Below are 25,861 nucleotides of genomic sequence, written 5' to 3' on the forward strand. Positions count from 1 at the left end.
ACAGCGAAGGTGACACAAAAAATAGGCAAAATTTAGGGATTTTTTTGTTTGTGTGGTATATTTTTTTTAAGGGTTTGGCTCTTTGTACATAGGAAATCCTATGATTTCTAAATCATTTTTGAAGGTTCCTCATATCCTCTTTCCCTAAAATTCCTTTAACTCAGCCTATCTACATGTGTGAAGAGGAACATTTTGCTTTCTTTTTGATTGCAAGCAGGCACATTTAAAGAAAATTATTTGCATTTCCTCATAATGAGCCACTGTCAGTAATTAGTCGCCCAAAGTGATTCCATCCTGCAGACAGCCAGCTGTCAGAAAACAGTCAAAGCAAGAGACTGACCCTGCTGCTCTTACTGGACATAGACTTCCCTTGGAAATGGGTTTCGAATCTCATTAAGAAAGGCAGAAACTCGACTTTAATACGAGCTAACAAGACAGTTTCTAAGAATTATTTTGAGAATAATTCTTATTAATTAGTAACAATGTTCTTTCAAATCTCTCTTAAGGAAAGATTAACTCTGAGAATTGTTTAACAAGGGATAGCATCAGCAGCATTGAATCTATCCATATATTCTAAAGAATCTACGTACTCCCTCTTTTGGACTGACATGATCCTTCCAGAGTAGGAATAAAATGTTTTTCTTACATATTTAAGGGAAGGCAAGCAACGATATTTTTAAAGCCTGTGACAGGAAAGCATGTGTCCCAAACTTCTTTTGGAAACACTCCGGCTCTTCTTCAGATGTTACTTATCTTTTCCTGCTAAGAAACTGCTGGGACTTGCAGCTGACGTGAGCACCGTGTACGCTCTGTCCAGGTCGGTGCGGACAGGGAGCCGCGGGCAGCCCGCCCTCCAGCGGAGGGCATTAAGGGCATCCAGAACCCCCGGCACCGTGGCTCCCCGGGCGTGGGTAACGGGAGGGGCCGGCACAGCACGGCTGCCACCCGGGAGCGACGGTACCGCCGTGCAGCCGTGTCCCTGACGCCAGGGCCGGCCGCGGGGAGCCGGAGCTGCCCCAGCCCTGACGGGGAAGGCATTAGCTCCTTCCCGGTGACCTAGGCTTTGTAATATACATTAGACCGGCGAGTTAAGTGAGGGGGAGGAGAAGGAGGAAGAGGCTCCTAATCCCTGGTGTCTTTGTTCCGGCTTGCACTCATCGGAAGCGGGGCCGAAGCCGTGTGATCGCTTTTCATGGAAGAGGAAAGACATTGGCAGGCACTTTAGCGCATCCTGGCCTCCTGAGCGAGGATGGAGGAACGGCGAGGGACGCCTCGGTACCCTGCTCCGCCGCCGCATCCCTCCCATCTCCCAGCCCGCACCCGCTTTTCTCTCCACAACCCTCTCACCCCTCACCCCCCCAAGATCAAAAGCTCTTTGCTGTTGCAAAAGGACTATTTTCTCAGGCGCCCTTCCCCGCCACTGCTTTGTGAAAAGGACAATAGACTCCTGTGTTAGTGTTGTTGGCACAAGCCTTGCATAATACAGGAAGGAGCATTTCCTTTCGGGGGTGGAAAATTAACTTGGACGGTGCGTTTCTCTTTTTATTGCTGACCGTACACACCCCGGGAAATTCGGCTCGCTGACTCTCGGGAAGGGAAGCGGCAGCAGCCTCTTCTCCGCATCCTCCCGGCGCAGGGGGAGACCCGAGCGCGGCTCCGCTGCCGCGGTGGGAGCGCTCCCGCCTCGCCCCGCCCTGCCCCGCCGCCCCCGCTCCGCCCGCCGCGGCGGGGAGCGACCGGGCTGTGCCGCTGCCCTGCGCAGCTCCCCCGGTGCTTCGCCCCTGAGTTCCCGCTATCCCTTCGGCTGCCTTGGCCTGAAGGTGGCACGGCGAGAAACAGCGTCTCCTGTTCTGTCAGTGGGAACGCAGCTTGCTTATCTACTCCGGGGGAAAAAAAATTTAAAGAAGAGTCTGTTTCCAGTTGAGAGAGTTAAAAAATCCAAGCTGAGAGCTCTGTGCTTTGACAGCTCGCGGTACCTGTAAAATCCGATTCCACCAAATAAGTTTTAGCCAGTTTCTTCTAAGGATGTTAGCCCTTTCACAATGACCGTTGCAGGAAAGCCACACACTTGTTTGAATATTTGAGTGTATTTCTAATCCAGTTCTCCCCAGAAGAGATTATAGGGTTCAAAAAGGACGTAGCCCTGTATAGACATAGATCTTTGGGGTAGATTTGACTGCAAAAAGACTGTGAGTGTAAAATATAAGACACATTCCACAATTGTTCCTCAAATGATGTAATGGTCTTCATTGCCTTGTGGTGTTCAGGCAAACATAGGTTTGGATTCCGTGACTGCAGCCCAGTTCTGGCTTCTCCATCTTCCCTCTGCCCTCTATTGGGACTGAGAAGAAGTCATTGCAAACTCTGAGGATCTCAAGGGAATTATCACCAAAATCTTCTGGTCTGCTCTTCTTGTCTTTCCTCTTTTTTGCCAACAACAACCTAAACCTCAGGTTCTGGAGATGACTTGGTGTATTTGCAAGGTAAGGACATGCATGAACCATGTCAGCAGGTCGCGGTACTTCTGAGGTTAGTTTGTGCACAGATCATCCTCCCATTACAGTGAAACCTGTAATGGATTCTGTGTGCTGGACCTATTGACAAGAGAGCATTCCCAGATGAGATTTGTAAGCACCATACGGGCAGCTCTGACGCTTGTTGAGTCTGCAGGCAACCCTTTTCTGCATCCCCCATTCATGCTGATCTGCCAGTTAAGGTTTTCCTGCGCCGAAGGAAGCAAAGATACTCATTTCACAGCATGGAGATTACACTGTTGCATCACTGAAATAATGACTGCCCACACGACCACGAGTATCTTGTGGAACTAGAAGTGGAACAATATTTTAACTGTTCCTGTCAGGTAGTTTAATTTTTTAACACTTTTATGCTTTACCTTTTTTGCTTATTTTCAAGGATGTATTCTGTGGAAAAGAGCTATCTTAAAACTGTTGTCTTGAAAATATCAGTTACAACTGGAGAATGAAAGAAAAGACTACTTTAGTGGGTTTTGGAGGAAGCTCTTTTATTCCCACTGGACCAGTTTTCCTCTGTACAACATCGTCCTTGCTACTTCCAGATGGAGTTGGAGATGTTACTGACATGGTTTTGTGTAAACATTGCAGCTAGAGGCAACTATGTGAGTTTCTGGGCAAACAATGTAGTGGGTCTTCTTTCTTTCCACCTGTCCAGTGGGCTTGTACTGCTACTGATTTAACCCAGTTTAGCCTCAGACCCAGAGCTCCAAACTTGTGTCCTGAATCTTGTCTTCTGAAATGGCTTTCCTTGTGATTGTGTAAGTGAACTAGCACATTGAGCAGTGAGTACACTGACCTGGCCATTTGGGGCACATGTGGTGTAACCATATGCATTACTCTGGTGTTGCAGGAGCTTGACAGTGCTGTACGTATCCCACATTTCCCGGTACAGCTCCCAAGACACTCCTGTGAACATAATTTCTGTGGCCAGATAACTGTTAGCTTTTGTTCACATTTTGTATCTGATTCGTCCCAAAACAATCAGGGCATAGGCATTTGTGCACATCACTGAGTCACCAGCTTCTCTGTGAGCAGCGGCTGCGTGGGCTCCCAGCACGGAGGCCTGGTTTGTGTTATGGTGAGGGAAACACTAAGCCTCTGGGGGCTAGTGCCTGGGGTGGTAAGAGGAAAAGAGCTCTTCGTTGTGAGATTGGTTTTCTTTTCATGGCCCAATATTTTCTTGGGTAGTTTTCCCTTTTTGACATGTTTTGGTTTGGTTTTGTGGTTCTTTTGCTGACCTTCTGGTTGTCTTTCCCACTGAAAGGCAGTGACCTTGGCCCAGTGCCACAAGGAGGATATGCAGCTGATCCTTTCATGTGGTCTTGACTCTTTCTAAACACTTATCCTGGTACGCTCATGTAGTTATGGCTCCAGGAAAGGCATATATATATCCTCTTGGATAAAGGGAAGAAGGAATGGTTGGGAACTAAATTTCAGATGCGTGGGAGATGAAGCCAAGAGCACTACGTCACCACTGCACTAACCCAGCTATGCTGAAAGTAGGTCATTCCCATACTGATGCAGGTGTGTGTGCGTGTGAGTGGGGTCCAGCATACAGTGGAAATGCTTACTAGAATTCTTCTATTGTACTTGTTTTTTCAGGGATGAAAAATTCTTGTTCCACTCTTTTGTTTCCTGTTCAGTAAAATGTTGCTGAATGAACATATAAAATCAATTGTGTAGTATTTTGTAAGCAAGTGTGAATTGCGGTAGATTTTGCTCTTAGTAAGGGGTTGAAATCACTGCTCTGAGCTGTCATACCCTTCAGTGTACGATGGGCAGCAGTGCTGTGAGGTTCTCCTCCAAGAACTACTTCTTTGCTGCTTTTGGTGGTCTTTGCCACAAACATTAACTGGGTACAGAGTCAAGAGTCTTATACAACATAAAGTAAAGCTCAGCCTTGCTGAGGGAAAGCACCGTCACAGCTGTAGTTTATGTTTCTGCATACATTTACCTATGCATGTGCCCAGGGAGCAGGTATAAGGAGCTGTCCCAGTAAACACTGTATTACAGAGAAGAGGTCTCAGCTTTTACTTCTCACAGTCCTTGAGAAAACCAAGGATAATGATAATGGTAAATAGGATTTACTTGATACTGTGCTTCTTGAACTCCGTCCCTGCCAGAGGATGTCAAAATAAGGGTGATAGAAAACACTTCATTGAAAAGAGAGAGGAAAACAGAGTCAGAGGAAGGTCTTGGGTAGAGCAGACCCAGTCCATCTCACCTCACATCTTGCTCCAGGTTACAGTCTCCCCAGTAGCTACATCAGTACAGACAGCTCCAATGCCCTTCTAGTTTTCACAGTTCACTGGATCTCCCATTGTATGATGTGCTCTACACTTTACCAGTAAAACGATCCAGGTTATAAGTAACTCTCCATAGAAAGCATTCAAGTTGCATCCTCGATGATTTCACCAAACTGTTTTAAACTGAGCCCCAGAAACAGTTCTAAGCCTCAGAAATAGCTGCGCCAGTGGAACGGACAAGGGACTATGGGAATGGAGGATGGTAGACAGGAAGCACTGGAACCTTTCACACTGCTTCTGCAAAAAATTTAATGTTTTCAGGTGATCAACTGAAATATTGCTTTGATTAAATTTTCAATCCTGGAAGCACCCAGTCATCTTAAATGAAGTTGGCAGATGCAGACTCTGCAGAACATCCACAGAGGGAGATCCAGTCTGCTCTGCTTTGATATCTTTCCTTCTGTCCCGACAACAAGACGTTCAGATCACCTCAAAGACAGTCTAGTCTTTTCCTGTGAAGTGTCTCCTTCTCTGCTGTGGGTACAACAGACGTCATGAGGTCCCTCAGCTGTAACTCTGACCCATGCACTCTTCTTCTGTGGGCAGGCACTTTCTCTTGCAGGTGCTGGTGGTGGCCTTTTGTGTAATGTTCTGAATATTGGAAACAGTGCCACAAGGAACCATTTTGAGTATTGGTGCGAATAAGAACTTGTTTCCCTGACTAGAAAGAGTGAGATCATATTGGGGGGGTATCAGCTTCTGGTGTGAATGGGATTTTCCAGGCTCTTCATTTTAGCCAGGTCCACAGGAACTGTCCAAGCAATTCCTCCCAGAAGACTTGGCTAAGGCCTTAACTCAGGATGTTCTGAGTTCCCTATTTCCATTAGGCAGCAGAAACCACAACCTCAGAACATGTCCCAGTTACCTGACTAAGTCATATCCATAGGGAAGTTGCCACTCCACTTAACTCCTGCAGCCAGACATGCAAGAGACAGAGAGCAGACAAGAGGCAATGTCCTGGTTGAGTCTTCAGCTATGAAAAGTCCTATGTGTTTAGTCTCTATTCCTTTGTCATAGTAGTCTGCTGCTCAGTGTGAGTGCCTTCATTACTCACCTTCTCAATCAGATTTCCTACTGCTCATTTGCTATGCTCCAACGACACTTGTTGGCCAGGGAGGGGCAAGGGGTGCATTTTGGGGAGAGTTTGTGCTTTTGCTGCCTGACAGCTTGGTGATTTTAGTGTCAGATGTGTGGGTTGTTCAAGCAAAAGCCTTGCTTTTGCAAGCAAGGCTTTTCATTAGCCTTTTTGTTCAAGCAAAAGCTTTACTCTGATCCTCCTACAGAGCAGAGTAAAATTTAACAATACAAGGTACTGCTGGGCTGCAAGTGAACACTGAAAATAAATGTTGTCTACTGTGAAGGCTGCTCCTCCTCTCTCTTTCTCAGCTTCTGTAGTGCTGGAGATTGGGCAGATGATAAGTCTTGCAAAATGTTTGCCTGATATGTTTCAAAGAGGGCTTACTCTCAGCTGCTAAATTTGGCCAACTTCCTTTCTAGTATTTAGTAGTAATATTTTTAACAAATGCTAGAAAAATGAAAATTCCCACATTTCAGAGCTGAAAGGAACATAACAACTGTTATGTATCTGTTACTCATAAAAACATAAAATCGTAGATTATTCTGAGTTGGAAGGGATCCACAAGAATCACCAAGTCTGACTCTTGGCCCTGCACAGGACATCCCAAGAATCACACCGTGTGACGGAGAACATTTTTCAAACGCTTCTTGCCTAGTCATGCTCTGGGTGAAGAACCTTTTCCTAATATCCAACCTAAACCTCCCCTGACACAGCTTTGTGACATTTCCATGGGGCCTATTACCAGTCCCCAGAAAGAAAATATAAGCTCCTGCCCCTCCTCTTCACCTTGTAAGGAAGCTATAGATCACTATGAGTTCTCCCCTCATTCTTCTCTTCTCTAGGCTAAACAAACAAGTCACTTGAGCTGCTCCTTCTAAGTCTTGCTCTTGAGGCCATTCATCATCTTGGTCACACACTTCTGGACACACTCTAGTATTTTGATGTCCTTCTTATATTGTGTCACCCAAAATTGCACACAGGACTGGAGAAGAAGCCACACCAGTGCTGAGCAGAGCAAACAATCATCTTCCTTGGCTGGCTGGTGATGCTATGCCTGATGCACCCCAGGATATGTTTGGCCTCCTGGCTGCTGGGCCTTACTGATATGAGTCACTAATTTGAATCATACTGTTTACTTACATTCAATTTGCCACTGATCTTTTCTGTGGCACTGCTCTCCAGCAGAACCTGACAGACCTGTAGTTATTAGGGTCATCCTTCTGGTGCTTCTAGAAGCCTATGACATTTAGCAGCTTCCAGTCAAGTGGGATGTCTCCAGATCCATGCTCGTGCTACCCGCGGGCTCTCTATGAGAGAGTGGGGGCAGCTGCTGTCACTCCTGGCTCCATCCCATGCTGAATGAGCCTCTCTTGTGCAAGCTGCCTGCTCCATGTGGGTTTCCCCTGGCTCTAGAAACTCACCCTGTTCTCCATGATCCCCTGCTCTGCTGTGAGATGTGCTTGTACTGGAGCTGTTCATCTCAGTGAGTAATGGTTGAATTCCAAGGATAAATTTGTTCTCACAAATGCCACCCACTACTTAGCATCAGACCAAGGCCCAAGATTCTGGTATGAAGAGATCATATTGCCTGCAGGACAGACTTTTGCCTGGGACTGATCTATGGCTCTATCCTTAGTGTTTGTCCAGCTATATCACCTAAACTACTCTTCAGAGTTATTTTGCACCCTTCTAGTTGTTGTGAATTTCGAGACAGTTCACAAAAGAACCCAGGTACATTCCATGCAGCCCTCCCCTTCACACATGCATTGTCCATCTGTTCAGATGTTTCAGCTTAGGTGTTCAGACTGTTTCATCCAGTTCCAGGCACAAGCTTCCCACTGTACTTTCATTCTGCTTTATAGGAATATCTACTTCTTCTTTCTTCCTCATATCGCTCTACTGGGGTCTTTTCAGTCTACAAGCTCCACACCTCATCTCTCCCTGACTTTAGTATATAAAAGAGTGAAGAGAGATTAGGATCTTCAGGTTTGGCCTCCCTCGTCCTCAGCTACTTGAGTTGATCAGGAGCTGATGACATCTGTTGGAGAAGGAAGAAACTATGTCTTGCCAAAAAATGTGGTCTTTGGAGGGCCATGACTGAATGCAGCTGTGATGTAGGAGGTGTGAAGAGGGTGGGGAGGAACTGGTGTGGCACAGCTGCTCAGCTTGTGATGGGGTCTGCATCATCTCAGACTCAGCATGTACTCAGCACTGGACTGGCCAAAGACAGGCACAAACTGTTCCCTGAGGTCCTTCCATAGGGGGCCCTTCCTCCTAGGGGGTCTAAGCTGTCAGGATACCCAGTGTCCTAGCTCTTCTTGTAGGTCTGTTCCTCCCTGGCTGTTTTCCCAGCTGCTGTCCTCTCCAGTGGAGGAGGCGATTTTGTGTGAGTCATTCTCTTCGGGAAAGAAACCTCTGGGTTCTTCCCTCCATGGTGTGAGCAGCTGAGGGGGAAGGTATCCATAGCTATTTTATTTTCAAGGTCTCAGCTGGGGGCAGGAAGATTAGAAAAAGCAGACTTAAATTTGTAGCTTAGGGTGTAACTCATGAATAGGATTCGAACAGACGCATGCAGGAAATATTCTCACAGACTTTAAACTTTAAAGCTAAACAGTTCTCCAGTTAAAAACAACACCAACTTCTTATTTTTTTTCTTGCACAGGATGGTCTGGTGGGATACAGGAGGTCTGAGTTCTATTTGTGTCTCCTGCCACCAGCTTCCTATGACCTTGGACTAGCTGCCTAACCTCTCTATGCGCCTCCATTTCCTTCTCTGTCAAATGGGGATGATGACATTTACCTGCCCCATGCAGACACTCTTGTGACTTATTTAATAACATAAAAATATAGGAAGGGCCATACAGGGTCAAACTGAAGACCTGACTCACCCAGCAGCCATTCTCTGGTTACACAGGGAAAAAGTGGAAACACGGGGCTTGAGTTTTGCTATCACAGGCTCCCTGCTGATCTTTCACAAAATCAAATATGTATGGGAAACATGAGGTATGTGCAGAGGGGGAAGAAATGTATTTCCAGCGCTGCCTTGGATGTTACAGGATTAGTAAAGGCCAGCAGGAGCGCTGGCAGGGCAGACTCCCTGAGCATCCTTAGCCGGTGCTGCCCCTTCCTGGCTTCCCTGCGCTGAGCTCTCAGTGCTGCTGACTGGGGACCATGCTGGTCTGGGTCAGGGCCCGCACAGGGCGGTCTGTCCCGCGTCTCCCCCTCCGCAGAAAAGGCGGGGAGCGGAGCCCCGGGGTCCCGGGGCACGGCCAGCCCTTTTGGGAGCTCCGAGCATCACTCCTGGCGGACGGGGAACGGCTGTATGGCCCCGGCCCGACCTGGCACCCGGCTCAGCAGCGGCGGCGCTGTCGGGGTTTTCCTGCGGAGCCGGAGAGGGGCTCTGCGGGACGGGGACCCCACAGCTCAGCATTTGGTCCAGGAATCTCAAGTCCGCTGCACGCCCTCCCCAGGGCAGCCCGGCGACGTGTGGGCGACGAGTCCCGCTGGCCGCTCCGGAGCGCTGCGGCCGCGGCGGCTGGAAGCAGCCCAGCGCCGGGCTCCGGCGGGACGGTACGGCCGGGCTCCCTGCGGGTAGGGGGCGGCCAGGACCGGGAGACCCGCGGGGCAGCGACAGCGTGCCCGCCGACGGGCGGGCGGGCGGGCGGGGGACGCGTCCCGGGGAGGGCGTGCTCCCGGCGGAGGATGTGGGCGGGGGGGGCGGAGGGGTGCGTGGGGAGGGGTGGGGAAGTTATAAATCAGCGAGGCTGGGGCTGGCGGGTATCTGATGCCCGCGGGAGGTGAAGCTGGCAGGGCGGCCCTCAGCGGATACTCCATTTCCGCAGGTCGGATCGGGCCGGGCAGGGGAGGGTGGATAGGACTCGGGGGCTGCTGGATGCGGATTCCGCGCCGCGCAGTGCCGTTATCTCCGCCACCGCGGGAAGCGCCCGGGACCGAGGAGAGCCCGTCGGAGCCTAGACGGCGCCTCTGACCCTGCCTCGCCGCCGTCTGCAGGGAAAGAGCCCTGCGTTCCCACAGGCAGGACCATGCCCCGCCAGTTGCTCTCAGGGACCGTGCTGCTGGGAGCCGCCCTCCTGCTCGCAGGTAAGGGACCGCCGGGACGCGCTGCCCCAGTCAGACCCCGTTCTGTGCCGAGCTCTCCGCCACGGGCCCCCAGTGATGCGCCTCGCTGGCCGCGCCCCTGACCGGTCCCACCGCGCCTCTGACCGGTCCCACCGCGCCTCTCTTGTCGGCTGGAGCCGGCGGGCACCTGCCTCCTCTCCGCTCCTCTCCTCTGGGCAGGGCCAGGGAAGTGATCCCCGCTTTTGAAGGAGCGGCGAAACGCCGCATCCCCGAGAAGTCGTTATCATCTGTATCCCTGTCGGTGTGTCCCGGGAGCAGCTCCCCGGAGGGTCTGGCAGTGCGGAGCCTCGGTGCCTCTCCTCCTACAGCCAAGGCAGTGGAGGCGTGGAGGCGAACCTCTCTCGGGCGCAGAGGACCGCCGTACATCATAGGGAGTTGTCCTAACCGGTGCATCACGGAAAAGAGAGCACGTCTTGGCTGTGGGGCACTCTTCTTTCATCCGTACTTTGTTTTCAAGTGTCCCAGCTCTGCCCGTGAAGGGGCAAAGGTGTACGTTTTCTTCGCAAAAATCTAGGTCCTGCTGCCTCCAGCCCGAGCAGGTCGGCGGAGCATCGGTGGGGCTGCCTGTGTGTTTGGCTGCGGGGCATCACTGGAGAGTGGGATGGAGCTGCTCTCCGGTGTCTGCATCCCGCAATGCTGCGTGTACAGGGATGGATCACTGCAGATTTGATGTTCTTAATTAAGTTTTATTTTACTTTGAGCCAAGTGTCGGTGCCCGTGGCCTGGAGCGCCGTGGTTGGCAGTGCGTCCCAGCATCGCGTGTCTGGTCACCTGGTAGCAGGGGTGCGGGGTGGCTTGGCAAAGGCCGGTCCCGCGTGGGCTCATCCCTCTGCAGGGCAGCTGACCCGCGGGGCGTATCGGCGGCCCCGACGCCTTTCAGCGCAAGGGACTCCCCCGTACGCCCCGGGGCAGCGCGCACGGCAGCGGGCTGCTCCCGCGGGGATGGAGCTCGGCAGAAAAGGGCTGGCGGTCGGCGAGGAGAGAGAACAAACCCCGAGTGGGGAAGGGAAAAGCCGAGCTCCCCGCGGGACAGCCGTCGAGGCCAGCGTTCCTGTGGTTAGCTGCGCGCTCTCCCGCACGGCCACGCTGCCCCTCGCGAGTGGCCGGGGGCTCGGTCTGCTCCGCGCCGCTGAGCCCACGGGAGTGGCCCTGCTGCCTGCGGCTGCCGGGGGGAGAGCTGGCGGGGCCGCTCCGACGAGACGTTTTCCTGCTCGGGAAGTGCTGATTCATCAGCTTTGATACAGATATATAGGTATTCTTTTACTTTTCCCCTGCTCTTTCTTTTCCCCAGGAAAGCGCTAATTTCCCCACATTATTTGTCTCTGCCTAGGAGGTTCTTATGCCCAAGATGAAATAGGCAGAGGGATGGGACACCCACCCTGGATACAGGAAATGTGGGTTCAGATCCTTGCCAGGCTTCCTTCACAGCTTGAGTTTGAACTTCGGCGTCCTGCTCCCACATGGGCTCCTGCAGTGATCAGCTTCACCAGGGAACTGGCTTCCTCTTTCCTGTCGGAAAGGTTTTCCATTGTGCAGATCATGGCAAACCCACTGCCCAGGGAGAGGGTGGACTCTATGAGCCAGGGACTGTGAGAGAGACCCTGGTTCACCTTCCTGTTCGTGTGCACTCTAGACCAATCCTAGTGGGAAAAGCTTGGCTTGCTTAGGGGAAAACCTGCTGTTCTGGGTGCTGGGGACAAACATCCCAAGGTCGGCTCAGGTGCTGTAGGCATTGGAAAGTTGCTTCTCTGCAGTTTGGCTGAGTGCCCTTACAACTATTTTGCTGGAAATTCATATCCCCGCAATGTACAAGAGATTGTGCTCAAATCAGAATTTAAGCATTTTCAGACTCATTGGTTTTGTTGCTTTTTTTGTTTGTTTTCTAGGAAAGCATTCTTGCTCAGCTTTGTTTGGACATCACAAATAGGTTGATCATGTTTCTTCTGGCCCACTGGAAAAACTCTTCATAGTTGCGTTTGCACTGAGAGTTTCAAAGTTATTGGTCTAGTGTACCATATTTTGTACCGTACATCTCTCTGTGCTTTTTCTCCCATGTCACCCTCTGTCACTGCTTATTTATCTACAATTCTTACTCAGGCTACCCAGCACTTCCCGATTCCAGTGTTCTTGATGAAATTCAATTCATCACTGGTCTCCCCTTGTAATTCAGCCTCTGCAGGTGTCTGCTGAGCTTCCATTTGCTGACAGGTGCTAGAGGAGATTCTTGGAAACAGTCAGTGGTTCAGAAGGAACCTAAAAAGAGGTCCACAAGGAGGTGACAGAAAGAGGTCTTTTAGCTCATATATGTCTATTAAATAATTTAAATTTCCCCAAAGCAACATGCAGACTACAAGTTTTGAGAGTCCCCATTTGAAAAATGAGATTAAGGAAATTAAATTTATTTGACATGTGAGTGTTGGGCACTTCAGCTCTCTTGTGCACATGCATATTTTGGTTAACTTGGGAAAAAATGATACTTTTTTTCCTGGGTTTTACATAGAACTCACCTATGGTTTTTTATATCCCATATATATTTATGCCACAAATTGTACTGCACATACTTGCTAATGACTGTACACATAATGGTCCACATGAAAATGTAGTTGCTGTACTAAATTCAATCTCTCAGTTCTAGACTTTGTATGACAATAATTTGAATAATTGTCCTTTGGGATTGTGGAGGACTGTTTTTAAACCCTGAAAATATCAGAGTCTACAGTGCGGATCAAGGCTTATGTGCCATGTTTCCAGAAACATAAATTTATTATTTAGCTGTATTTCCAGCTGTATTTCTGGCTTTCCACACAAAAGCAGTACTTCACAATTAGCCACTAGAAGGTAAATAGACTCCATTACAGTCTTATCTGTGAACAGCACTATATGATCTCAGTTATTTCAGTTGGAACTAGAACATCAAAATCCCCAGTGGACTTTTCAATTTCATGGTCAGCTGGAAAAAATGAAGGAAGAATTCCAGGTCAAATCTAATCAGTGCTGAGGTTAATTTCTTGCAATAACTAACCTGACTTCTCTGAAAGTTCTGTTCAGATGGAAGTTCATATGGTACGGTTTCAATTTGATTTGAGTACTTGCTGAAGCAATGACACAGACAGAATGGTCCAATTTGGGATTAGGGCTGGAGTTGTTAATGAAGTTCAGAAAAACTGGCTTTCCCACTTCTGGGCCTTCATAGAAACGGGGCTCCCTAAAAAATTTCAAACTGTATTTACATAAAGCAGCAGAGTTATACATTGCTATATAACACAGATTTAAAACAAATATTTATATGGTGTTAAAGCATCAAACTTTCTGACATTGCTAAAGAAAATCACTTACACAGCTTACTGATGTTTTACCAGACAGGTGTTTTGCTCATATGCTCTACATAAAACTAGATTTCATTCTCTTATATCTGGTGTAAATCTGCAACAACTCCTTTGGGCTGGGCTGGCATCTTCTGGATTTACAGGTTTTGCTGGACAAAATCAGGACTTGGCCTGTGGTGTAATAAAGATCGCCATATCCAGAAGCATCCAATATATTTAAAACCCTAAAGAGTTGCCAATGGGGAGATTTGAGAGGTTTTTGGGTGGTGTTGGGATTTTTTTACATCTGAACAATAACAAACAAGCTGTCTATTTTTTGTCAGATGCTTCAAAGATTGAAACCAGTAGCTGTTCACTCTGTGTGGGTGTATAGGACAAAAGGAAATTGTCCAGATTTTCAGAACAGTTGATAAGTACTTACACTTTAATGTGGTTTGGAAACTTCCAGCACACTGTTTCTCAGTTTGCTAGTTTTCATGTCTGACTGAGATTGGGAAAGGAAGAAGCTCAGCAGATGAGGGTTAAGGTTTGGTGTTTCAGAAGTCTGTGTTCAGAGGGACTGTGATGGGTCTTCAGCAGCAAAACTGTGCCTTTGAATCCGCCACAGTCAGGCTTTGGGACTTCCTGCTGCAGGCCCAGGGGGAATGGAAAGCAAGATTACTGCAAGGGTTGGTTTTGCATGAAGTGCAGAATGCCCAGTCACGGTCACCTCTGCCCTTGCAGACAAGCCTCTCCTAATGGTGTGAGACCTTAAATAAGCAAACTACTCCCTCCAACGACATGCTTTGTCTTCAGATCTCACCCCTGCCCCTAGCTGTCTCTTTTTCCCCCTCTATCAATGTTTGTGAGAATGTAGAAAAATATATCTGTATATATTTGAGCATGAATGCTACCACAGACAGAACCAGGCTCTTCTCTCTTTGCCATTGTGATGCATCCTTACTGCACATATTCCTGCAACTGAGAAGCAACCTTTCCTCAAGCATCCTCAGCTGGGAATGGCCCGATTGCATGATGCACCATGGTGAACTGCTTATTCTAAAATTGGTGCAGTGATTGTCAGGAAGGTACCCACACAGTTTTCTCTTACTGAGATGCAGAAGTTCAGTTTCATTCCCCTACAGCTGGAGATCAGTACATAAAACTTGGTGCTTAAAAAAAAAGTTGCGCTGAAAGCAGGAGTTGGAAAAGTGAAAGTGCAGGCATTAGTGCTCTCTCCAAAGCCATGCATGGCATAATATCATGCCTTTGTGACCAGCAGAATGAACTCATGATGGACCTAAGCAAAGTACTCACAGACTGAGAAACCAACAGTGTGGACATAGAGATTTGAAACTACAGATTTCAGGGGTACTTTTGTCTGATGATATACATTGAGATGTATGGAGAAACTTGAACAGGAAATGGGGACAACTGTTTTTTCTGTATTAAGTCATGTTTGCATTTGGGGTGTTTTTTGTGTGGCACACTGAATGGAGATGTGCCAGACTAAAGATAAAGAGAAGAATGATCTAGCTGGTGATGCATCAGTGTATCAGATGCTTGTGCAATACTTCATTGATTCATTAATAATCTTTCTTGGACTTTTGTTTGTCTTGTGTTAATGCAGAAGCAAAAGGTTTGTGTTCATGGTGACCTGATTTTACTCTATCTGTTGTTTCCCCCTCAAATCGCAGTTGATTTTTCATTACTGAAATCCATATCCACAAGGTTAAGTCACCCCTGTAACATACTTAGAGCATAATTCAGTGTGATATTGTTAACACTGATTTCTCTTGGCATGACTTTTCTGGGTGATGGGGCTGCTTTTCCAGCATTTGCTGATACGTGGCAGTAAGCACTTGCGTAATACGACTTCTTTTTAGGTTGTATTCCCTCTTTTGGAGCTGTGACCTTGAAACAAGGTTCTCTGCTGTTGGAGCAGTTGAAGGATGGGCAAGGGGCTAGAAGGCAGCTGCTTCTGGAATTTCAGTGGATTGAAGATGCTGTGACAATGTATTTACATTATTTCCACTCTGTGCCTTGAAATGGGTGAAGCAGGCAAGGCACAGTGGCCCTTGGGAGCTGGGGACCTGGGAGCAGACATCTCTGCTCCTCAGATGTCCTCTCAGGAAGCCTGTGCTCTGGGAACAGACCCCCTGCTTGGTGCATGGGGAGCGACAAGGGATGAGTGTGAGGGCATTTCATGAGAGGAATTTCACAATTTCACATAGCTCACTTAAGCGTCCTTCCTGTGGGATTCTTCCTTGACACAGAGTGAAGGAATTCACCCCTTTTGTTCCCATTGTCATTCCTCTGTGGAAAAACCTCTCATCAGGATCACCATAGACTAATGTTAACAGAAGCGTGAGAGTTGCCATCCTGTATCAGACAAGGGCTCTATTTAGCTTCATGTCATGTCTTCAGTGGTGTCCAACACCTGATCTTCAGGGAAGGTTCAAGAAGCCTTGCAGGAAGCAGTTATCTGAAAAAATTCTCCAGAAGGGATTTTTTTTTTTGGTAGTGTGATCTGAAATCCAATATTATTCACTAAGAAACCATGGACTGAGGGTCAAGGAAACTAAAATTTAGTTGTTGTCTGTGTTTATGCAAGTGGATATTACACAGTGGAATTAAATCATATTAAATGTTATAATACATATAATTTTCTTGTTCTGTTGTGCTAAAAGTATTTGGGGTGAAACTCCATCTTTCTTTGTCTCATGCTATGCTGCAATTGACAATCATCCTAATCAATTTTATAAGTATTATTGATGATAATTTCCCAATGTAATTGAGCCATAGGCAAGCTTGACAGAGGATTTCTGCATGTGCATCTACCTTAGACTTTGTGCTTTAGATGTCATTTAACAGCAAAGTAGGTTTTGCTCCCAAGCCATTGCAAGGGACCCCTCTGTGTTGACTGTTCCAGTTCTTCTCACCTCTCTGTTTTAAATTGTTGTGCTGCATTATTTGCTTGCTCTTGTTTTGAATCCAGGGGCTTCACTTATAGCTCTGTTTTTTAGTTTCAAGTGGAGTGGATGGAAAGTCAGTTCCTGACTTTTCTTTTTGTCTTGGAGCACTACAGGACAGTTCAGCTGTAACAATGGACTTTTGCAAATCCTCTATGTTTAGTTTGCACTAAATATTGAAATTCATTTTTCTTTGGCATTGTATAAGGTGCCTATGCTCATGCATGGAAGTCACCTGGTGAGTTTAGTGCAAACAAGACACAATCTTCTGATGAGCTGGTGAAGCAAGTGCCTTCAAGCAGGTCTTGTGGTCTGTGGGGCTGAACTGCATGCAGTGAAGTGCATGGCCTTGGTTGCCCAGGTATGATGGGAAATGTCAGTAATTTTAATTGGCAGTAACTGGAATGAGATTTATGTCAAACAACGAGCTGAGATTTCAGTTTGTTTAATTTCTGCATCTAAATTTTTCATGAACAACCGCTCCCTGTACTTTAAATGAATGGCTTTGCCACAGGTTTCTATAAAACCAACCTGACCTAGCTAGGGTAAATACTGGCAAAATGTTTGGAAGTTACTGGGGAAATACCTATTTGTTTACATTTGCAGCTATTGGCCATGGTATATTATATCATATTGATATGATAGTGTGTATTGCTCAGAAGTGCTAATGAAGTGTTATCAGAGCTATTGTGCTATTTTTAACAAGTGGGTGTTTTGCTTTGCCTCTATAACATTTAATCTTTTATCAGTGTATATCTAGGAACAGCAAATACACACAGAGAATAAATAAATTATAACGTGCTCTGAGATTTAGAACTAAAAAGAGAGGGACACACTCGTTCAAACACTTTTCTATGCCTATGAAGGCCTATTTTGGGCAGTTGAACATCCATTTTCCTTGCTGACTGATTTTTAGTTCCACAGCACAGAGTCATGGTCAAGGCTTTTAGTCTGCCCAGAACTCATCTAATCTACTGTTACAAACCTTGTGCTGTTCAGACTCTACTACAATGTGCATGATAGAGCAACCCAGCTTTGCCATCCATTAACCTATCATTATTTTTTGGCTGGCTGTTATGTCCTTGGTACTTTAAATTCTTAAATTATAATTGAGATTGATCAAACTTAGGCATTTAATCCAGAAATCTCTTGGCATGTGTTGCAGAACATCAGACTGGATAAATGGAATGTCCCTTCTGGACCTGAAAGTGATGAACCAACAAACTGATAATTTTTGTGCATCTGTATGATACACTTAACTTTGTAAGCAAATAGCATCCAAAAATTTTCTTGGTCTTAAATGCAAAAGAGAAGATATTTCGGTCACCACAGAGATATGTGCAAGTGATGGACCTGTTAAGGAGTGATACAGCTTGAGCTGCTGCTTCTACCCTGGGGGTGTTTCTGTCTTCCAGCTATGTACCAGCACACATGGTGCCTCTCTTTGCACAGGAACCAACAGGAAGCAAGTACAAAACTACCTCTGAGTCCAGGAATCTATATCTTTTAACACTTGCAAATCCCCATGGCTCTTAATTGCCCTGCAAAGTTCTGCTTCAATAGAAATAGTGGTTACACTTTGCTGCTTCAGATTGTGAGTTTGCTCATCTGGGCAATTGTCAGTGTTAGCTTGGGATAAAGCATGTCTCCTTGCTCTCTCACAGTTAAGCTGCCCTAGTTTCTCTTCTGCAGGCTTCAGGTACAAAGTCTGGATTTGCTTCAGAGAAGTGCTGTAAGGTTAGATGACTGTGAGATTTCCTTTAGAATGGGGACTTAGATGGCATCTGAAAGACCTAGAGATACCACTTTGAGTTCCAGGGTGACTCATGGTTTGGCACTGAAAGTTTTTCCTGGAGACTGTTTCAAACTACAGGCAATGGAGATGGTACTTTTACCTCTGGGGGCAGGAACCAGGTTGTGCTGCCTTCTTTGCCTGTACCTGAGCATCAGAACCCCAGGTGACAGATGAGAGGGGGGCTATTGATGCCATGGGGATAGAAGATTGTCTCCTTCCAGTAGCAGTTCTTCCCAGCCACTAGCACTCACAGAAGCAGAAAGCTTCATTAGCCAGGCTGCTCCCTTCCCTCTCTAGTCCTGTGGCAGGACCAGGCCAGACAGTCACACTTTGAACAGGAAAACATAATTTTCTTTTCCATTCACCACACAAATTTAAGACAACTCTCCCTAAAAGTCTTCCTGTCTTTATAAATGCAAGCATTAATTCTGATGAGGATCTCAGTGTTGATAAAACTAGCAGGACCTGTTGGTCAAAACTTCTTCATATGGTCAGATGTAAATCAAAACTTTAAGTGGCTCCTGAGAATTGACCATGAGTTCATTTCTCTGTATATCTTTGTATTTTCTTTTTTAAATAGAGTTAATCGGTTAATTGATGTAATTGCAATTATTACAGATAGGTGCAACTGTTTGACCAAAAAAAAAAAAAAGTAATATTTACTTACGTAATGGCTTGAAGAACCTTTCAAAAAGATGGTAATACAAAAATACCTTTCAAAGAGATGGTAATACAATAGCTTGTCAAGAATAGCTCTGAGATAAAGAAAACTGCAAACATCCCAGGTTTCCTTCCAAAATGGAGTAAAGCCATACACTCCATTGAGGTGAGCTAGTGGCCATGCTCTTGTTAGAGTGCTGCTGCAGATCAGAGTCAGCACATTTTCACTGGAGATGCACTGAAGGTGAACCCACTGGATGCTGCCATTTTCCTTCACATTTCTTCTGGATTCTGCAATTGTTTATTAGTCGCATGCATGGGGGTATTCCCATTCCCTTCAGTGGAATGACCCATAAGGAAGTGCTCATAAGCAAGAGAAAAGCCCTGGGCTGCATTTGAACTGAATGACTAATGTTTTAAGCAGCACAGAGAGGTGAAGACCCTGATAAGAAACCACGTGTGCTCTCCTTCTGGTGCAGGAGTGTCCTCTACAAAATACATCTTTGCTGAATGTTTGAATCAGGAGGAAATGATATTTGATGGTAAAGCCCTCAAAGGCTCAGTTATGTTTAACAAGCAGTAAAACATGTGCAAATCCAACAGCGACTGAAACAATTACTTCATGATGGATAACTTTATTGCCCTCAGATGGCACTTTAAACCCAGAAGGTCAGATTCTTTGTACACATTGAAGCTACAAAGATAAACTGATCATTCTCCTTAACCTCTCATTGTGCAGGTGAAAAAAATATTAGTCAACATGTTGAGGATAACCGGAGTGGCTGGAAGACAGTTACAGCCCCAAATTATGGAAAAGATGTTAGAAAGTCATCAAACCTGTTAACTTCAAGGAAATTTATAACAACTACTAATATTATAATTTTTTAACTAAGTCTTAAAGGTAGATTTTGGGCTTGCTTTCTTTAGTCAAAGGTAGCAGAAATTTTCAGTGTATGAAAAGAAATTTAAAAATAGAAACTGGGAAAATCTGACTGGGAATAATTTCCCAGATCATGGTCCCGATTTTGAGTTCAGCAAATCTATAATTTTTAAGAGAAATCAAGATTTAGCAGAAATCAGTGGAAGGTTCACCATATGTGCATGGTTACTCATTTGTCTGTAGAACAGGACACACATCATATTGGAAAAATATATGCATGTTAATTTATTTTACCTTTTTGTCATGACTTGTGCTCAGTGGATTTTTTTGGTTAACAGATAATTCTATATGTTATTTATTTAATTTGGAAGAGGATCAGCTTTTTTTTTTTTTTGAAGGGCAGAAAATAATTGAAGAAAGCTTCTTTTTTTCCCTTGCAAATTACAGATTTCTCTCTGCTTTAATAAAAAAATATTTGTTCTTCCCTTACTTTACTTAGAATGACTAACACTTGCAATCTAAATTAATGTTTGCTCATTAATTAAGCAACTGCATTGACTGACTTTCACATGTATCTAATAAGCCTTCAATAACAAATAAAATACGTCCAAAAAAATTACCCCATTCCCCACGGGAGGAGATTCCTCAGTTATCAGGATTAATTAGTTCTCTTGTTGTCACATGAAAAGAAGTTGCACCCCTCAATGTAGGTCAGTGTGAGGGTAGGCTGCTGATGGTCGCTTAGTGACAGGCACAATGATAAGTGAATGTGTCCTGTTGAGCCATGACCCTTCAGAAAAGACAGTGTCAAGTAAAATGCCCACAGAAGGTACATAGAAGGCATAATCTGCTTCTAAATATTGACAGTAGGAATTTCCCTGCTATTCTCTTTCCTTTTTCTTTCCCTGTAAACATGTCAAACTCTATTGCATTTGTACCCTGCATCAGTTTTGAAGCATTTAAAAATGTAAGGAAGCTAATGACCCATGAATAGATAGGATGTCAAAAAAAGCTATTTTTCTTCAAGACATAGCATCTTGCTGGTAAAAGCATTGTCTCCCATAGTTGTAAAAGCAACAATATTGGCTTGAAATGAGACTTCAGCTTTTTGTCAGTGAAGAACTAACTAAATAAGTATGTAACAAAGCTCGTATGTCTTGATAAATACACTGAAATGAAGTCTTGAATGTTAATATGATTAACTACTGGACTTAAGTGTCTAAAATGTACTTGAAATCAATGATGAAATGCTGTCTTGTGTCAATGGGAGCAGAGTTAGACAAACACTAAGCACTCCTTAAGATCCCACACACAATATTTATAAATACTGCACTGTCTTTTAGATATATGTAAAATGTGTAAAAGGGCAAAAGCTTGAGTATGTGTCTAGTATATTTGGGTTTCTTTTCTGCCTAAAAGATGGAGTGAAAAAGTAGGTGATTTTGTTTTGTTTTTCCTTTGATTTTAATAACTCTGAGACAGATCAGACATACAGGCTTTCAGGCTGCCTTGTTTTGTATGCTTCATTTAAGATAGATCTTAAGGTTTTCACATCTTTGCTTATGTCACTTTAAAGCTATGAAGAGAAAAATCTTGTAAAATTCATGATGGCTTCTTGCTCGTCACCTTTGGCAGACTTTGAAAACCACAGCAGCCCACATTCCCAGGGCTGGTCTCCTGGTCTCAGCATGGGTCACACGTGGGCATGGTGCTGCATGACTGGCTTTGCTCCTGGGCATGGTGCCGGTGCCAGTGCCAAGCAAAGCCAAGCGCTCAGCACCGCAGGCATGACCAGGCACCCCAGACTTACTGTCCTGCCTTGCTGTCAACACCTGTCACTCATATGGATTTTTCCACTTTTCCGCCAGTTTTATGCAGGAAGCAACCTACACATTGCTTTCTAGCAACTAGGTTGAGTGTTGCAGCTCTAGCAGCTGGGCTTTGATCCCGACAGTTTCCTCTGGCAGACCATCACTGTTGTTTTTTTCATACATGTTGAACTGCTTATAAACACTGTTGCATGCTTTCAGCTTTTCCAGAGGCTCAAATAATGAGCAGTTCAGGGAAGCTTGAGATCAAGTCTCCCCATGAAGTAAGGATCAAGATTCATAAAGCTGGATGTAAACGCTGCCTTCTTGGGAGAGCATCTGACCCTTTAATTCTGGGATGACAAGAGGAATGCAAATGAAATGAGGGAATGTGGGAGTTTCACAAAATCATCAGATTGTTTAGTTGGAGGATGTTGACAAACCCTCTCAACCAAAGTGCCTGGGTTGGTCTCCAAGAAGCTGCCTAGCTGTTGTGACATCTTATTTCAGTTTCTCAGTGATTAGCCTCAGAGGCATTGTCTCAGAATGGTGAATGAGGAGACTCATAGACTGTAAGCATCTGTGGGAGACCATCCCATAAAAGCACAGTGTGCACTTTGGGAGAATCAGCACTTCAGGGTTGAGATCCATAAAGGGCAGGTGAGAAAAATATATGTTTGCAATATATCACCTAACAAATTGCTTCTTCAAAGATTTGCTGCACAATTTTTCTCCCCTCTTAACATCTGGTGGAATATATTAATATCTAGTTAGAAATATGATTGTCTATAGACAAATCTCAGGCGAAGTCTGTGTACATCTACAGTCTCACCATTCAAATCTATAGTGTTATTTGTGATGCAGTCCAGAGGACCTCTTTATTCCTCGCTTGCAGCCTGTGCAAGTGAGCTATAATTTAGTTTACATCTATGTTCAAGTGTACCCTTTAAATCATGTTTTGAATAGGCACAGATGATAGAATATATAGGAAAACAACTGGAGCCACACCTTAAATAAGATATATAGGGCTAAAAAGAAAGCTGCTGAATTTGGAGCAGCCATTGACTTTGAAGTGTTTATACATCCAAATTTTGGTCACCAATCTCAGCAGGAAATGCTGTCCAGAATTTCCTTCTCTAGTCACCAAAAGAGGGAGGTATTTCTGATGGGTGATACACAACCTCCAAGTAAGGTTCACATATTTCTGCTATGTTTGATGCATACAGCTTTATGCAGTATATAGCACGAACCTCTTGAAAGGACTTAAAGTAGCTAAGCTTAAGCTGTTCTTGACTGAGTTCTAGCAGAAAAATCTGCATTACCCTTGACTGTGAGATGCTGCTTCTCTCATATGTTGACAGAGTAATACTTTCTCTTGGAGTAAAGTGGTTTGGGGCAGTTGCTGTTGCTCTCTTTCAATGCTGAAATCTTTACAAATTACACTTGAGTCCAGATTACACTAAAATTGGTTTTTGACTTTTAAATGTTTCAGGATATTTTTATGTTACATTCCCAGTTTCTGGAACACTTTGCTGTCAGTGGAAGGGCAATGAGATGGATCAAGCACTGTTTCCTCTCAAAGGCATACTCTTCTGTCTGGTTGCCATGAAAGCTTTTGTGGTCATAGCCTATTATGCGTAAAAGATAAACATGATGTCTTTCCAGCCAGCACCTCCCAACTTGATGAGAAGGAAGATCTCATGTTCTTCTGGTTTTCTGACTGTGGGGCTTTTTCATGGTCTTCCTAAAATATGCCTCCAAGTGGCCTTTGCAAAGTCCACTTGGATGTTTTCAAGTGTCCTAAGCCACCTTGTGTTATACTCACACCCAGGGTTTCACCCATGCCAGAATGATCAGGCTGTGACACTATACTCGCTTTCTCAAATAGGCAGCAGATCTGGCCTGGAAGGTGTCTTGATCTTGTTCTCAAAATTTACTGTAAAGCTCTACCTTTTGACACTACTTCACTGATGGGAAGCCTGCAGCTGGCAAGGGACCATATGTAACAGTGCTGTGACCTTCAGTCAGGAAGGGAAGGTCCTTAATCCCCTTTCACTCCTTCCACATCAATTCTAGTTTTGCAGCGAGTTGTTTGAGTGGGATTTCACCATCTTAGAAGTCAGTACGTGGCTCTTGCCCTGGCAGTGGCTGACTTTTCCCCTTCCCATTGAAGGGGATGCCATTATAGTGTTTCCTAAGGAAATGCAGCAAGCGGTGCTTGGGGGCACACTTCCTTGGTTAGATGTGTAGCTATGAGTTCTTGAACTTTCTACATGGTGTGTTTGGTGAAAAATTTGAGAGCAAAGTCATTGACTGATAGCTTTCAGTTCTATTTTCTTCCCTGGGTAATGCTGCTGGAAGGTTATTTGAGTCCTGAGTCAGGACAACAGGACTTTGCTCAAAGGAAGAGAGTATGTGTGGTGAGAGAGGCACACAGTTTTCCTTTCCAGTACAACAGTGTAAGTGTGAGTGGACTGGAAGCAGAATTATTTGTCTTTGTTAATGTTTTGGTTTTTTCTTTGTTTTTCTAGGATCTAGTTCAGGATCAAAACTAAAAGTTCCTGAGCTGAGTATAAAGGACGTACAGCATGTTGTTCAAGCCGGCCAGACTTTAAATCTCACCTGCAGGTAACCAACTGAGTTGGATTCTAATAATTTGGCAGGGAGTTCATACACCTGACACTTGCTTTTTTTTTGTAACTGAAATCAGAAAAAAAAATTAAACCTTATGTTGTGGGGAAAGGTGGGGAGTGAACTTCAATGGCAATTGTTTAATAGTTCTTTGTTGTTTCTGTTGTTGTTTTTGGAAAACAAGATAAAAGAGAACCCCATAAATAGCCTGATAAAAAAGAAAGCTTGGGAACTGGAGCTATATAATTGCAGCCCAACATAATTGTTTCTGCTTCCTTATCTGTATTTGCAGGGGGGAAATGGTTCATTCATGGTCTTTGCCTGAAACTCTTAGCAAGGATAGCAAAAGGCTGAAAGTAATTAAATATGCCTGTGGAAGGAATGGGAAGCAGTCCTGCAGCAGTCTGACCTTGAGCAGAACTCAAGCAAGTGACACTGGAAACTATAGCTGCAAATACCCAACAAGTCCAGCAAAAAAGAAGAAGGAATCTACAGTCTATGTATTTATTAATGGTAAGATGAAGTTTTTTTAACACTTCTTGGTACTTGCTCTTCAATACAGCAAAGTGGATAAGTAAGGCAGTTCAGCTGTGGCTGAGTTTTGAATGATATTTTCAGCCTTGCAAAGTGTTAATTTACCAATTAATGTATAAAATCTGCTTTCTGAGAACTTGCAAATACAAATGGTAGACTGTTAGGAAAAACAAAATTAAGCAAGGAAAAGACTTAATCCAACCCCTTGCACAGAGTAAACAAGAGTCCAGATGGAAGTGGACTACCCATCTGAAATGGGTTTCAGAAATCATATCCTACATGACTGGATGTGATGTGATTTCTAGGCAGCTGAAGGGTGCTAAAGCTGTCTATCCAGACCACTGAATTACCTCATGCTGCAGAAAAATTATTATTTGCATGTGAAGTCATATTAAAAAATGTCCTCTGTAGTCCATGTCACACAGATTGAAAAAATCTAGAATAAATGGAATCAAATTAAACACAGAGCTGTGTTCAGCAAACAAGTATTGTGTAATGTATGGGATGTGCTGGAATTAGGTCAGTTAGACTGTAAAAGAAATTTCTTTCTGATCCTGTTTCCTTCCAGGGTGTTAATCAGACACTCCTGAGACTAGTTGAATTCAATGGACACAACAACAAAAGAACAAATTATAGACACCTTAGTGATTTAATTAATACTTTAGTTTTTCCTAATTTTTACTTAATAAAGTTAATAGATTACAGTAGTATTTCGGGATTCACAGATTTTGAAAGCCTGTATTACAGAGTACATGCAACTGGAAGTTTTCCAAATTTTGGGTCTGCTGCATCTAATGAGTTCACATCAGAGTGAATTAGCCTTTGTTTTCATTTTGTGACATGAAGAGTGAGGCTGGAACTGTGAAAAAGCAGAATGAAGTGTACCTCTCGCTACACTGATAGAAAATAAGATAGCTCCCCCCATTACTGTGTATTGCTTTATTGAGCACTTATTGGCTATTTCATGCTGTTCATCATACTTTCATTCGTTTGAAATATGCTGCAGTGTTTTTGTCACCCAGCTCTTTTAATATAATTCTCTGTAAATCCAACAACAGATGCATCCGTGGAAGAATAGCCAAAATAGGATATTCATTTAGTGACCAACAGCCTGCAGCATAGGAAAACATACAATTTCCTTGGATGCCTTTTGCAAGTTTCCCATGATGGCACCTTCTTGAACCTCCCACTTTGGATGTCATCCCTATCTGAGACCTA

At 44.8% G+C, this 25,861-nt stretch overlaps 1 protein-coding gene across 1 annotated transcript in view; it reads left to right on the forward strand.

Annotated features, from left to right (window-relative positions):
* Window positions 1-9,693: 9,693 nt before the first annotated feature.
* FLT1 (fms related receptor tyrosine kinase 1) overlaps window positions 9,694-25,861 on the forward strand; it is a 111,927-nt gene continuing 95,759 nt past the window's right edge. The window contains exons 1-3 of the mRNA XM_085062264.1: window positions 9,694-10,019; window positions 24,010-24,106; window positions 24,402-24,622. Of these exons, the coding sequence (XP_084918390.1) occupies window positions 9,962-10,019; window positions 24,010-24,106; window positions 24,402-24,622 (376 nt within the window). The 5' untranslated portion in view covers window positions 9,694-9,961. The remainder of the gene's footprint in view (window positions 10,020-24,009; window positions 24,107-24,401; window positions 24,623-25,861) is intronic.

The sequence above is a fragment of the Lichenostomus cassidix genome, chromosome 1, assembly GCF_008360975.1.
Source record: "Lichenostomus cassidix isolate B80296 chromosome 1, HeHo_3.0, whole genome shotgun sequence".
NCBI lineage: Eukaryota > Metazoa > Chordata > Aves > Passeriformes > Meliphagidae > Lichenostomus > Lichenostomus cassidix.